The sequence below is a fragment of the Diadema antillarum genome, unplaced genomic scaffold (assembly GCF_040938485.1).
Source record: "Diadema antillarum isolate AM-2024a unplaced genomic scaffold, OU_Dant_1.0 scf00000063, whole genome shotgun sequence".
Classification (NCBI taxonomy): Eukaryota; Metazoa; Echinodermata; class Echinoidea; order Diadematoida; family Diadematidae; genus Diadema; species Diadema antillarum.
Genome location: NW_027270952.1, coordinates 3,561,387 through 3,577,652, shown reverse-complemented (window position 1 = coordinate 3,577,652; position 16,266 = coordinate 3,561,387). Strand labels below are relative to the sequence as shown.

The 16,266-nt window shown below is 39.2% G+C and overlaps 1 protein-coding gene across 1 annotated transcript; it reads right to left on the bottom strand.

The window, feature by feature from the left end:
- Positions 1-2,466: 2,466 nt before the first annotated feature.
- Positions 2,467-16,193, bottom strand: LOC139716220 (tetratricopeptide repeat protein 29-like). The gene is made up of 10 exons (XM_071627783.1): positions 16,058-16,193; positions 10,994-11,325; positions 9,728-9,951; positions 8,915-9,100; positions 8,291-8,509; positions 7,992-8,077; positions 7,266-7,357; positions 5,716-5,839; positions 4,514-4,745; positions 2,467-2,578 (listed from the first exon to the last, which is right to left on the bottom strand). Exons 2-10 carry the CDS (start codon positions 11,215-11,217, stop codon positions 2,565-2,567), a joined length of 1,401 nt encoding a protein of 466 aa, XP_071483884.1. The 5' UTR covers positions 11,218-11,325; positions 16,058-16,193; the 3' UTR covers positions 2,467-2,564.
- Between the last annotated feature and the right edge of the window lie 73 nt (positions 16,194-16,266).

Here is a 16,266-nt window from a genome sequence, read left to right as displayed (position 1 = left end):
TCTGCAATTATTACAAATATCCTGTATGTATGCAATGTATATAATTTCTTTGTTTATTTGATGGAAGAGAAAATAAATTTGAATCTTGAATCTTGAATATATATACACACACACGCACACACACACACACACACACACACACACACACACACACACACACACACACACACACACACACACACACACACACACACACACACACACACTATTGTACAGTGCACTTCCGTCATAACAAATCAAGGTTATAACAAAAATCTTGTTTCAACAAAGAAAAAATTCAGGGCCCAAAATTTATCATCTACATTTGTATTGCTGGAAACTGGCAGTCTTGAGGACTTCATACTGGGAGTTGCCTGTATATGAAACATTTCCATTACATGTATCACTGAAACATGAGATTTATTTGTTTCTACAGTACTCAACTTTTGTCATAACTTAAGCTGTGATTGTATGAATTGTATGATGAAATCATTCAAATCCTTTGCAATGAGGGCCAACTCTACTGCAAACTTGACCTGAGGATAAGTAAGGAAGGTAATCAACTATCTACAGTACCCACTGGTTCCATACGGCATGACTGTAGTGAACCTGTAGCAAAAAGGCATGGAATGGGAATGCAAAACACAAATAACTTGTTCATCACTGTGATATCTTTTATTGACAATTACAACCAAGATGTACAATCACAGGCTGTATATTACAACACTATTTTCATTTTAAAAAGTGATCCTTCAGTGGATGCCATTACACAGGAAATGCAAACTGCTATGAGAACAGACCTATGTGTAACATGAAGCCCTTATCTTACCCTTTCTTTTCATCTTGATACACGGATATCACATAAAAAAAGATATTTAGACAACTTCACAGTCGGTGGCCTTGTTGGACAAGAAGATGCTCTCTATGCCTTTGCAAAGTCTTAAGTCAGACAAAAGCTGTTTAGCTAAGAGGACCATCAATTTGTGTCAGAATTTTTTTTTTTTTTGGACATGTTTTGGGCATTGAGCACAGCATTGCAAATCTTTCATTAGCCTCATGAAAATTACCAAGTAAATGTTCATGTCTGTGCTTTTTTTATCACATAAAGAGTGCATATACTTTACAACTGATGTATGGAGGAGTGGATGAGACACCCACCCCAACGTAGATCTTGAGGTCATCAGGAATTCCTGTCAGAGCAATTCTAACTTGAGCTTTGTTGCACCACACAGTAGAACACTCTGGCTAAAATCAAGTTTGTTTAATGGAAATCAGAATGTATGACATCCAAAACAAACCTGTCTGGTTACCCAGGGGTGTAAACACAGGACAGCACAGCAAAGTTTAATCCTCATAAGTGACCACAAGAGTTACTGAATTCCTTGAACCCTATAAATATCCTATCCAAGTGAAGGATATCTCATATCCACTACACAAAGCCATCCATGTCATCCATCCTTACTCATACAAGTGCTTGTAAATGCATAATGCATTACACGATCTACAACATGGTGCTAATTTGATCCAGTGATTCACAACCATTGATACAGGGAGCACCACATGGCACAACACAAGGAATCTAGGCTGCGTTAGAGCACTCAAAAGCGAACCCAACCAAACCAAACCATACCGTATCATACTATACCATACCATGCCTGACTGGGAGCGTTCAAGTGCTCTGTGGAGATAGCATGATACCTCATGAGTTATTTTAGACTCAAATCAGAGGGTTCACACATTTTGAAGCAACCAACTCATTCACCTCGCCTACCTACACTACATACAGGTGTCCCTAACAAAGAGAATCAACTTCTCATGCCAACTTCTGGTGCAGTACGGTACGCTTTTGAAGTATATTAGCAAGTGGTCTATTTTTGGCTCAGTGATGTACGGTACACTTTGGGATCATTCGAGCGCTCCCCTGGCTCAGGTATGGCATGGTATGGAACATTTTGGGATATCGCTTGAATGCACCCACTGAGACAAAAATACCTGACAGTTGAAGTAAATACCTGGTTAATCTATTCTGTTGCAGGTTTTCAACTTAAGTCCACTAAGATGACTGTGGAAACAACTGTGGCACTACTTTATATGTAAGGCTGTCCTCAGTCGCATACATTCATACATAAAAATGAACTGTAAATGCCTGTTTCTTATGAACTAATTTTCTTTGATGACACTTTGGTACGGTATATTATTACCTTGGTCACCAAGGATATGCATAGCTGACAGAACGTAAATACCTGTAAAAGAACATGGATTGTTCTTGCTTTGGTATGGACCCGAACCCTTATAGATGAAAAAAAAATAATAATCATAACAATGATAATAATGTCTGATCACTTTGATATCGATAGATTCCACCGAAAAAAAATACTGATATTTACAGTCTGTACATTTTTCTAACTGTACACGTTGTAAATAGTCCTATGTACATCTATCCGATAGAGACTTATACAAGCTGGACGGCAATACATTATACGTTGTGCTCCTCCTCCAGGGGGTCCACTTGTAGAACAGTGTAGTTCCTTGACAGTGGATCCATTTGGTTTGATGGTGAAATGGTGAATGCTTCCAGAGACACATCAGTGTTTGCCATCTGTTGAAAATATGACCATACGGGGACTTTTATTATGGAGCAGTCCTACATGAGGAACAGGTTGCAGTTTCTGTCAAAGAGAGCCCGCATCTCCATTTATACATTATTTGGGTTGTGTCAGCAAATTACCTAAATTTCCTTGTCACAGTTGTAAAATTAGCATTATTGACACAGTTCCTTGTCATTCCAGTTGGCCCATGTCCAAGGCGTTCAATTTGTTATTAACTAATGCTGGTGTTAGTTCCTCGTCATACCTGCTGCCTTTAATATGTTTGAGGAATTAAATTTGCTATTTACTGACACTGGCTGTAATCATCATAATAATCTTTATTGACTCATTTAACAATACGAAATGTGAGAACCTTTGATCTACATGACATACAGTTGGCAGCAGAATTATTCAACCCCCTTGCATTATGGACACTATGGCAAATTAAATAACATTACAATTACTAAATCATATACAAGTGGTGAACAGATAGTTTATTACAAATAATTACCTGATCAATAGTCTTTGATTTGCATATAGTTAGAAACTTTGATCATTCATGCATGAAGAGATACAGTCTAGTGAGCACATTATAGTCATTTCAGATCTTTCTGTGATCACTGAAGCATGACGTGTTATGGTCTGATGATCACGATTAATTTCTTTTGTTTTTATGGAATTTTAAATAATATCTTGCCATTCTATACACAACTCTTAGCATTTCAATGGGTTATATTCATTTTGACATGACTTAAACTTTGACTTATTAATATCATATGGCTATAAACCTTTGTACAAACTCTATGGTGGCAACTTTCACTAGAAATTAGTTCATTCAAATATTTTTGTACAATGAAAAATACCAATTGAAATATTAAGAATCCTACATCATATTCAGTCATATAGTGTCACCTATCAAAACATTGAGTGAACAAACCATGTTCAACAAAGCATTTCACGTTACGCTTCAGTGATCACCAAAAGGACTGAAAATGACCATAAAAGTGCTCACTGGACCTTATCTCTTTATACATGAATGATCAAAGTTTGTAACTATATGCAAATCAAAGGCTATTATACTGATCTGTTATTTACTTGTAACAAACTATCTGATCACCACTTGTATGATTTAGTAATAATCTGCAGTTATAATGTAATTCATTGTGCCAGAGTGTCCAAAATGCAAGAGAGGGGTTGAATAATTTTGCTGCCAACTGTACATGCAACAAGTAAAGCAATACAGCTCTCTAAAACAATATATCACATCATTACTACCCACAGGGCATTTTTTTTTTTACACCTGCCCATATACAGTACATATGAAAGTCATATTCACACATTATCATGGAAGTCTTGTGCCGCAGGACTGTACACAAGTCGCTTGTGTCTGATGTGATTGCCATATAAATCTCAATATGTTTCTAAATACAGCAGAATAATGTTGGTGTATTTGCTCCAAGACACTGACATGGTTCTTATTTAAAGGAAACCGAAACCCAAAGAGAAAGGGGGATTGAGTGAAAGCAGCAACATTAGTAGAACACATCATTGAAAGTTTGAGGAAAATCAGACAATCGATGCAAAAGTTATGAATTTTTAAAGTTTTGGTGTTGGAACCGCTGGATGAGGAGACTACTAGAGGTTATGACTTCATGTGTGGACAAAAATATAAAGAAAATATAAAGGGAATTCCACAAAAATCCACTTTTCTAGCATAATGAAAGAGCACTTGACTAACTGCTTTCAGAAAGCAGGGGGAATAATTGCTACCCTCAACATATGTCAGTATCAAGTTGATGGAATGTGTAATTTTCATGATTTCGATTGTCCGATTTTCCTCAAACTTTCACTGATGTGTTCTACTAATGTTGCTGCTTTCACTAAATCCACAATTCTCCATGGGTTTCGGTTTCCTTTAATACACCTTAAGCAACTGCTTTCCTTACCTTCTGATTCTGCGACGACAAAAGCGTCATTCCTGACATCTTTCCAGTTCATGAGGTGTGACATGACTCTCCGTGAAGGGTTCTCAACAAGGGAGACAAATGCTGTTAATGCCTTGTGCGCAGCAGCAATACCAAACTGTGTTCTTGATTCCTCGATGATCTCAGCATCTCCCATGGTGCGGGCAATTGTGTAGGCCTTGCCAAAGAAGTGTGAAGCCTTTTCGTATTCACCCTGAGAGGGAGTAAGAACATAAATAATGATGATGCCCTGAGGAGTTTGAGATGACTGGCAGGCAAACTGATTGTACATGACCATGCAACTTTATCACCATAAGGGTCACTTTCTCTTGCATCTACATAGAGATCCCATGTATGACCGTCACAAATCTTGAACCTAGCACAATGCTTCATTTCTTCAGTGTTTCAAGGTAATTCAAATATTTATACATTTATTATAGACACCAATCATGTGGTAAATGCAAGATAAGGAAAAGACGAACAAAACGGCGGGGAGACAGACAAATGGAAAACAGCTAAACTGTAGGTCTGATACACATAAAAGAATACCTGAGGGAGACAGAAAATACAAAGGAAGGGAGGAGATGAAGTAGGATGAAACAAAAAGGTACATGACATAGAATTATATAACACAAATACAAAAAATGACCAGCTTGTGAAAGACAAAGGAAAAGAAAAGAACAAATGCAAAAGAACAAAAATAGAGAATCTGAATGGAAAGAGGTGGACACAGGAGAAATGAGAGAGAAGGAAAGAAAATGGAGGAGAAAGGTGCAAAATACAGAGGAAGAGGAGAAAAGGAGTAGGGGGGAAAGGTGTTCTAAATAGACAGTTAGCAGGTGAAAAGTACGTTCCTCATGAGAAAAAAGATATTGCCACATCTATCTTATCAAGATCTTTTTTTTTTCTCTTTCTCCTGATTCCCCAGATGATTTTTGTTAGAAGTCCACTGACCAAACTATAAACCTCACACTATATCCTAATGCCTTATCCTGGATCAACCCTGAACTTCGAGGTCAACCCAGACCTAATGTAGCGTCGACCAATACCCTTATCCAAATCCCTGAATTCTGGTTGTATCATTACTGACAGATCAAACAGCAATTGGACATTAAAGGCCAACAAGAAGAGTTTACGAGCAAAAGAAAGGCGAAGATGAGGCACAGACAAGAATGGCGACTCACCAAAGAGTTGTAGATGGCACCCAGACAACGACATGCTTGACTCATTGACTTCTCTTCTCCACTGTTCTCAGCAATCTCCACAAACATCTCTAGATATGTAACAGCTTCATCCCGCTTGCCTTGCCTGTGATGGATAATACATTAAGAACAAAGGAAAAAGACAACTCTTCACTTGATTTACAGATAATGTCAATGTACGGATTATAAGTGCTTAATCACCAGAAATTCACTCCTTCAACAGATTTTCTCTTGGCCTATATATAAACAGGACCTAGGGTGCATGAACTGTACTGAATATTTGTGAAGATTAGGCTGCAGCCATATAGTACTTGCATACTCTCAGTGGACAACATTGTATTTGTATAAACATTGCTACAAATACTTCTTAACAAGTGCAAGGTAGCAAACTATCTTCCATTGAGAATTCCTACTAGAATGATACATGTTTTATCTACAATTTACCACCGTTACTACAGTGCTCAAACATGATCTTTGTAAAATGCTTGAAATGATGAATATCATACAGATATTGCCTTTGGTGTGAAGTGTGATTTGATATTCGAAATCTCTGCAGGAGTTATATTTTCCCTAAGTGCGCATCGCTGAGGGAAAAAAATTGTCTTGAGGGGAAATCAAAACTCCCAAGGGACTGTCATAAGTTGACTTAAAATGATAGACAGGGCAATATTTCTTACCACATCATTTTAATCTAGCCAGGCTGGCATTGAGTCAAATTCTGAAATTGTATTACCTGACATAGTATCACTGCTCGCGATATAACAATTCTGATTCCCACTGCATTAGTCATGTGATTGCATTATGATCAGTCACTTACCAGTATTTATGTAAATCATTTAACATGAGGCGCGGTCAAATTGGCAAAACATCGAGAACTTTAAGATCGCGATCTTTAAGATCTTTAAATTTTGCCAGTGTGACCACAAACTTCCCGCGAAACTTCCCACATCAACTAGGGATTTTTCCCCCACCCCCGCCAAACTTCTCAATCTTTTGCCAGTGTGACTGCGAAAAACTGAAACTTCATGATCTTTGTCACGTGACCAGTCCACCACATGCTTGCGGACAGTGTCTCCGAAGCGCGAGGCCATTGTCATGTACAGGCGTGGATTGTTACGTCACAATCACTAGCCATCAGAAGGCACGCTGTTTTTTCTTTCTTGCGCGCGCGCACTGATGATCCAACTTCTCGATCCAAAAATCGAGAAGTTTGACTGCCAGTGTGACCGCACGACAAAAGATCGCGAAGACTTCGCGATCTTAAACGTCTCGATATTTTGCCAGTCTGACCATGCCTATGATGTAATTTTAATATAACAGGACATTGTGATTTAGCACCTGCCAAAAGCAGCAGCATGATCCCTCACAATAGTGCATAATGCCAACAGACAGTAACATATGAGGCTCACATTACTTCCAAAGAAAAGGCCTTCCCCTGCAACAGAGGTCAAAAACGACAAGATGCTTAATAATCATGATGCCCTGTGTGTAAAGATCATACATATTAAAGACAAGAGTGTGGGTTTACTTACTTTTCATACGATTTTGCAATTGCTTCACAGGCCTGTCCAATGCCTTGTTGGTCTTTGTACCTTTTGCAGATATCGAGGTAGCCTTGAAGATACTGGAAATAAAGCATTAGAGATACTATGAGTCACAGCATACTTTTGCATGGTGTGTAATAATTCACCTTCATTTCAGTCTACATCACATCTCAGACATGCTATAAAATGTTTCTCATATATCCACAAAAAGCTCAAAGGTAGCAAGGCTTATTGCTTAATCGCAGTAATACAAGTCCCAGCAGGACAGCAACTCTTGTAAGTCTTCATCCAGATGATTCCAGAATGGAGCACCAGGGACAGAATATGACCTCTTCAGTTTGTGAGCATTCTGATAGAAAGTGTGCATTTCATTTCTTATGAAATGAATATTACACCTGCTGCTATGACATTCAGTCACCCACAATGAAATGCTTCTGATCCATCAAACTTTTTAAAATGCTTACTGCTGCTGGAGTCCAAAGCATGAGCAAAGTTAAGTGATGGCAATAGTTGTGCACTAAGATTATGATCAACTATCTATCATACACATCAGATTGTTGATTATTTGGAGGTTGCCTGTATCTCCATTGAAAGCAAGCAAACAAACAAACAAACAAACAAACAAACAAACAATGTATTTCTGGCATCAATTACAGAGCATGGTTCAGTGACTGAGCGACCAATTTTATGAAGCCACACAGACAATGTACTTACCATCAGGGCAGTGTCGCAGTCTCCACTCTGTTCATATGCCAGTCCAAGACGGTAGCTAGCCTCCCCCTCTTTGCGACCATCTTGGCCTGCACATCAAGGACCAAGGAAGACCAAAAATGGTGGAGAACAGTTAGACAATACATTAAAAATTCTTGCCATTAACTACTTCTTCTTCTTTTTACAAACAGGTGTTGCTAACTGTAAAAATCTGTATAGAATCTTTATTTGTGGTATAATACGAAGCATTGTTATGGTATGATAAATGGTAACGTTAACTGCTTGTAAATCTGTTTACTCACTCTCTTTGGCCATCTCAAATGCTTTGAGCAAGAAGTTGATGGCTTCCTGGAAGTCTGTGTCTGTTCCTCTGTGGAATGTCTCCGCCATGGCAGTGTACAGGCGTCGCAGGTGCTCGCATGCAACTGAGTGCAGAGAAGTATTATCTGATGTCATCCACTCCTTGGCATCAGTCAGTGTGTAGAATGCTTCAAAGTGGTTGGCTGCTGCAGTTAATTCTCCTAGAGGATAAAATGTACACAGAGAATTCCTCTTTATAGCTTGTTTGATTTAAATTCTAACACATATAGTAGTCTTAAGACTTCTTTTTTTTTTTGAAAGAGAAAGTTTGACAAGTTATTGCACGTACTAGAAATTGTTTCATGCATCAGTAGTACCAGATTTGGTTTGACTGATTTTACTGTATGTGCAATCATTGGAGCCCTCCAACTATTGTAAACTTACACACTGACAAATTGTCGCTAGACTTGATGTTTTGTCATGATCTCTCCCATCACTGTAGTCTTACACAAACATTCTCCAAGGATGTGACCCATCTTGTGCACCTAGATTAGATTTACCTCAATATTACAGCTCTACATGACACTGTTACAAACGCAAAACCTCACAATGTACGATGGACTTACTTCTCCTCTCATAGCCAAGACCAATATAGCAGTGAGCTTCAGCCTCCTTCCGATCCCCACCATCTGCAATCTTTGTAGCTGTCTCCAGGCAGGACTGAAAGAAGTGGTCAGCCAGCCAAAGGTCATTCCAGTCCAAGAAGTACTTGGCAAGTTTTTCCCTCTCTTCATACACTTTGGCCATATCGTCTGTGAGGTAGACATGCATGAAGTCTTCATTGCATAGATACATACCACTACCAAGCAAATACATTATACAAAATGTACATGTGGTATACTCATTCCATCATTCACAACTTAACACACTCGATTTTCTGTGAAATGTTGACTCTTATAAGTGAGAATACAAAGAGGGTAGAGTAGACATAACTTTAGTTTTATCTTCTTTTCAAATATACATCACCACACAGTCTATCACAAAGTAGAATACACAACTACAAAAACAGTGGCATTACTTAGGTTTTCATATACACTGATTGTAAGCAATAGCATGTGGTTTATATTGCAGGTTCTCCCTCTTTTGTTCATCTTGAATTATTTTGCAAGGGGCAAACTACATAATGACAGCACTGTTTCTTTGTCATAACTGAGAACTATGCATCTGTGTAAAGTGTATAGTGTATGTTCATATAACTATGATGACACACAACCACAATGTAAATGAAAGTATTTTTTTTTTACATTCAGCAGACTATACATAAATATATGAACATACAATAAAAGCACAAACCAAGCTATTTCAGGGTGAGTGCATTTTAATGCTTTTCAACACTCGGTGCTATACATAGGCTATAGGGACATGAGTAATCAACACACCATGCCTGAGGGCAAGCTCTGCAGCAGTGAGGTGTGTCTTCATCTGCCTGAGCTTCTCGTGCTGGTCTGCCAGCAGGGTCCTGTCCTGGAGCAAGGAGTCCGCCCCAGCATCCTCCACAATCTTCTGCTGGTGCTTCACCAGGGCAAAGATCTCAGAGAAGGAGCGATGGAAACCCCCCTGCAGAACCTCCAGGCACAGATTGTGGAAGAAGGTGTTGCGGTACCTGGGAATGTGTGAAGGGATACACAAGAAGTTGGCCTTAAGATACAAATACCTAATCCTTTGAATACTTTTCATAATACGATAAGTATACGAATCATATTTTCAGGATGACCTATACAAGATTAGTCCAGTGCAGATGGCTGGTAGTTGAATTTCTGTATATTTACTACACTAATCAATCGCTAGCATCAACAATACACTAGCTATTCTTCCTTTACAATATGTTGTATACTCTAAAACATGATATATTCGCGGCATGAATTTTTCGCGAATTGGAGCCGACGGCCTTTTTTGCGGCATGAAATTTTCGCGAACTGCCACTGGCATTCAATGCATATAGTGTAGACAAGAACTTTCGCGTGCATTTTAATTTCGCGAATCTTGTTGCTCGCGAAATTAAAATGCACGCGAACATTCCTCGTTTTACAGTATTTTGCTGTGTTTCTAGTATTGTTGACCATCTGATATTTGCAAAATTAACAGCTCACAAAAACATTGCCCCCATAATGCAAATACGCTGTACAAAATGTATATCGTTTCCAAGGAGGGAAATAACAGACTATTCTCCTGAAGATGGAGAATACCAATTCAAGAAATATCATACTCATCTGGGACCTGAACATAGCATGAAAAATGTGGCAAAGTATCTTGCCACCCTTGAAACATTCTTCGTCTCAAAATACACATATACTCGTAGCTGAAGAGAGCATGTAATGATATCATTAGAGAAATTCCATTTGTTTAAAGAGGCTCCCAAATAGTTTGAAACCTTTAAATCCTACAGCCTCTCTTTCAAGGCAATAGAAATATCTACACTTATAAAAGATGCCTTTTCAGTGATTTCCAGACACTGATTTCAAGTAATTTAAGTTTACATTGCATCAGTGACTAGCAATTGAAAGCTGCAGAGGAATAGAAGACTACTGGTACTCAAAGTGAGATTAAATTGTTTTAAATATAGTGCTTCTGGTGCTGTTATTGACTTAGTGTTACCCAGGTAATAGTTCTAAGGCATGGCAAAAGCTTCCCATGCATTGACTTACTTTTGTGCTTCTTGTTTGCTCAGTTGTGGACTCTTGTTCTTGGCAGACCCATGCTTGAGTGAAAGATCCCGGTCTCTCCTGCCCGGCAACCTATATTTTTGCTTATTGTGGAGTTCTGCTGGTCTCACTTTGTTGGGTGGACTGGGTATTCGGTGCTGAATAACTGGGTCAAGGATCGGGGAGTGGCCCCTCATGTTGTGAATGGCTGGCAATGGAGCAGCCATCTTGACGAAGACTGCTTGTCAGATATCTCCACCTAAGCAGACGTCACAGCTGATGTTGAGTGATATTCAATTACACATATATGCCCTCAATATGCTCTAGAAGGTACACTGCACAGATAAAAAAAGAAAATGTGAAATTCACAAACTTGTAATTGTTGGTTTCTGGTTTGCTTTTAAATGATCAATGTTGTCAACAGAGCTCACATAAAGCATGTCATCTTATTTTCTGACAACTTTTATCACCTTTAAAAATTTTGCAAAGTTCATAACACCCATGCACACAGGACACATTGTTAGTATAACCAAATGTCCCATTGTGATAATATTTGTACTTGTAGAATGCATGCCAAACAATACACATAATACACAACATGAAACTTTTGTCAAATTTCACAAGGAGCAAAGATTTGCAAAAGTAAAAATAAAAATGCACATCAAAGGTTTTATCTACCCAATGCATTGAATGCCAGTGGCAATTTGCAAAAGTTTCATGCCCTGAAAAAGGCCATGGCATTGACTCCTTTAAAAAAGTTTCATGTCGCAAATGTTTCTGGTTTCACAAAACAAAGTTGGAGTACTTTCACATTCTGAATTTTATGTACAGTTGAACTCGCCTACGTGTAAGTCGACGTCGCATATGTCGAATAATCGCTTAAGTCGATGATTTTAAAAAGTCCCGATCTTTCCTCATTGACTTACATGTATTAATTCACTCACAAGTCAAATTTTGTAAGTCGAATACTCACCTAAGTCGATGAAATTCCAAGAACACTTTCACGGAAAAACCATTAAATTCACTGTGCCTAAGTCGAATAAGATTTTATTGTGTAATAAATCACTGTCAAAATCACAAGACGCCAGTTTTTGTTTACATAAGACCTAGCCCGACCAGACAGGTGACAAAAAAATGATCTAAAGTATCAAAATTCAAAGCGATCGCATGCGATCGTCGAACTCTCTTCGTATTTGGAGGTCCGCTGGTACAGCCCTGTCGCGCTACGTCCGTACAGCGACTGGGCTGTGTATAGTCTGTGTATGTTTGCAGTCTGCGCTGTGCAGTGGAGTGGTATAGATGAAGCTGCCGAGTTTTCAAAGCGGAAAGTAGGGGGAAGTTACGGGCACGGGCAAATCAGAATTACACCTCTACACACATTTCAAGCCACGGTATGGTAAACTGGAATCAATCACTGCTCAAATATCGTTCATATTCACTTCCCCAAGGTTTAACAAGGGTGTAAAGTAATCAGACCTGTGCCAATACTAATGCACTGTCCATGCAAAGTTAGCCGCGGCCCTGCCGGGCGACCCGTGCTGCGGTACACCTCTTTGGGCACACCTCTCCAGCTCTCGGCTCCAGGAGTAGACAACATACATACATATTAATACATAATGTATGTGTAATGTGGTGTAACTGTAAGTCAATTTTTTTCGACTTACGCACAAGTCGAAAATCGCCTATGTCGATGTGTTTTGCTCAGTCCCGAGAAGATCGACTTATGCGAGTTTAACTGTACCTCATCAATTAAGCAAATGCTGTCTTCAATCTTTTGATGCATTGGCAAACTACATAATGTAGAACTAGACAACTACCCAACTAGCCGGACCAGATGCCATGCGACAGCGACAGGGCTGTGTATACATGTAGTTACTAATACCACCAAACCAGTGATACAAATTTTGTATGTGATTTGGACTTCTGCTCACACACTTCAAATATAATTTTTGAGAAAAAAATCACTGAAAATAATATATGATTTGTTCATCTTGGATGCTTGATGTTTCAAACCTACGTGAATGAATGTCCTACTGCCCCTTCTGATTTATATAAGAAAAACAGTCTTGTTCATAATTACTCTAGGCCTACTCGTCGGCAAAACTTATTCCATATACCTTGTACACTTACACGCACCACCTTTGCACAAAACACTGTTATTTATTCTGGTCCTAAGCTTTGGAACAATTTGCCAATTGATGTTAAATCTGCCCCAGCTTATCTGTATTCATGCAAAGATTTCAAAAACACCTCCTTGCATCTTTCAATATGTTGATTGATGATAATATGACCTTTAATTAATAACCAATGTATTTACGCATACTTGTACCATATGTCATGACTCTCTCCATTTTTATTTTTCTTCTCTTCCTTCCCCACCTCCCTCTTGTTTTTGTTTCTCACCTCAGCCCTTTATTTATTTTGCAATACATTATACATCATTTCCACTCATCTGCATGTAAATTTTTGGGGACCTTGTTTAACAAGCTGTGCTTGTTAAAGGTCGCCAGGTCCCACACAACATTCCATGTAAAACATCAACCTGGTTCAGTTTTGTAATTATACAAAACAATGTACGCGTCCCTACAAGGGGTTTGTATTACATGTGAATGGTTTGTGAAAATAAATTGAAATTGAATTGAAATTGAATTGACGCTAAATCAGAAAAGAACAATATTGGCATATATAGACTCTAACGTCAATTACCGTATAGTCGCCACTTGTGTGTATTTCCTATGCACTCCCGGGTTGGCAAACTAACGCTAGGCACTGAATTAGTTCGCAGTCCATAGCACGCCACATATTCTTAGCGCGTGTGTTAAACACACACTTCAATGACAATGTAGGATGCATTGTGCTAGACAGAAAGATCCGTCTGTCCGGAGGACTGTTTTATACTTTTGCCATTAACGCTGTCCTCCGTAGACAGACGGAAGGTATCAGTACCCATTGCTGTGTGGATGTTATTAACCACTGTCTCTATGGAAAATTGGGTGAGGTACCTCACCCTTCTCGATTGTGTCTAATTCACGGCCCTAGGTCGGCAAATTTAAGCTTGTATAGTGAAATTAGCTTTTTAAGAATACATTTCACTCACCAGATTAATGAATAATCCAACATTTCAGTAGAAATTTCAACGTAAAACACAGACTACACTGCAGAAACACACACTATGAAACTATTAGCCAATCACACGCGAGGTAGTTTCTACGTGTTTATTTTACTAAAACACGTACCTCGCATGTGATTGGCTTACAGATTCAAAATGGCGACTTACTGCTTGCGAACGGCGATGTTGCGATATAGATAAAATTTCTGCGTTATAACCGAGTTTATGTGAGTATTTCGATTGCACAATGTGAGAAATTTATCCCAAATATTGCTGCATAATGTGTCATGTCATGTCAAACTTGTTTGAATGTTAAAAAAACTGTCTGAAATTTGCTTTATCGTAACGTTTGATCTGTGCGCGACTGCTCCACACAGGAGCCGCAATCATTGACTTCGGTCTGTATACGGAGGGAATCCATGAAGCCAGACGCAGTCTTCGCGGAACATTCCCCGACGGACCAGATACAGACCGATCTTTCGGTCAAGCATTGTGCATGATCGCGTTTGAAAAACTGTTAATCTGCCACCTGAAATCCATTCGAAATCAAAAACATTCTCGCATTGAAAATAGTTTTGTTGCCTGTTAGTGTTACATATGGTAAAATACATTTGGATTACAATTATTTGTGTTTTTATGGAGGAAAAAAGTGAATTAGGAATGTCTTTTGAGAGCGATGAAAATCTGTTGGCCCAGCTGATCTCTGATTGCGGCACGCGTTAGGAATCTAGTCTTACATGCAATGTGAATCAATGTCTGGCGACTTTAGGTAGATGATCTAGTGTAGTGGCGACTTAATACTAATGGTAGTCTAACTGACGTTAGACTTTCTAGAGCATCTATCTAATTGCAATCATGCCAAAAAAAACCGAAAAGAACGTTAGAAATAGAATATCTAACGTTAGAACTAGTCTAACGTTAGGTCTAACTTACATAAGATATCACAGGTCATAGGCTATGACATGACATAGGTCATAATAGGTCTACAGCAGTGCCAGAGCCAAGGCTAGACTACAATTTGTACTTTTGAATAGCAATTCTCAGTTCGGGAAACCCACTCACAAGGGGGGCCCCTCCTTATAAGTAACCCATCCCCCTTATAAGTAACCCCGTCCCCCTTATAAGTAACCCCCGGGGCACCCCTTATAAGGAGTCTCCACGCTTTTTTGCAATGCAACGCGAAAATGAAAGGACTGCGGCAATTCGCTTGATTATGTCCATAAAGCTTCACAAGTTTCCTAGTTACTCACGAAATTTGAGCAAAATCGGTTTGAGGCATCATATCTAAAATCATGGATTTAAATGCGATGTCAAACGACCCATGCGAATGCTGAAATGCGAGCGATTACTGGCGCGAGTGTCGCCAGGCGCGGCGGCGCGGCAAATGCTTGAGTGCAGACGTGGCGACTGAGTACATGTACACAGTCGCCACGTCTGCACTCAAGCATTTGCCGCGCCGCCGCGCCTGGCGACACTCGCGCCAGTAATCGCTCGCATTTCAGCATTCGCATGGGTCGTTTGACATCGCATTTAAATCCATGATTTTAGATATGATGCCTCAAACCGATTTTGCTCAAATTTCGTGAGTAACTAGGAAACTTGTGAAGCTTTATGGACATAATCAATGTAGATTAGAATCTAACAACATAACGACAGTCGACACAAAGATACAAAAGATAATACAGTCTAGTCTAGTGTAAACATTAATCATGAGTAAAAGGATATCTACATAAGTGTAAGGATATCTACTGGAACCTTACAAGGTTTTTCTAACATTCTAAACGCGTAACAAAACACTCGGCATCCGCGGCGGCAGCAAGTGGTGTGCGTCACGCTGTGCAAACTGTCTGTGACTGTGGAAAGGCGATGATCGAACTGCAGACTGCTGTGCAGTAGGTTAGTGAGTGAGGTGAGGCACTCCTAATCACAGGATATAATATACACAAAATGTTACTTACCTCAAGTTCCCTTATTACATTTTAAGCTACATGTTGGCTCAAACGTACATTTAGGCTACTGGCGTACTCATATGATCTGTATTATTGTCACAAATCTATAAAAGAGTATAAAATTGGTAGTCTTGTCACAAATTTCCACGATGGGCTGGCTGACAGGCGTTGCTGTTGTTATGGGAACTTTCAGGCACTTTCAGCTAAAGTGATTTTAG

Bases quoted from the DNA above. Each gene is read 5' to 3' on its own strand.
- LOC139716220 (XM_071627783.1), bottom strand. From the start codon at position 11,217: ATGGCTGCTCCATTGCCAGCCATTCACAACATGAGGGGCCACTCCCCG. The intron at 9,101-9,727 runs GTGTGTTGATTA...TCTACCTCACAG, and splicing joins AGAGCTTGCCCTCAGGCATG to ACGATATGGCCAAAGTGTAT. The intron at 4,746-5,715 runs GTGAGTCGCCAT...ACTCCCTCTCAG, and splicing joins GTGCCATCTACAACTCTTTG to GGTGAATACGAAAAGGCTTC.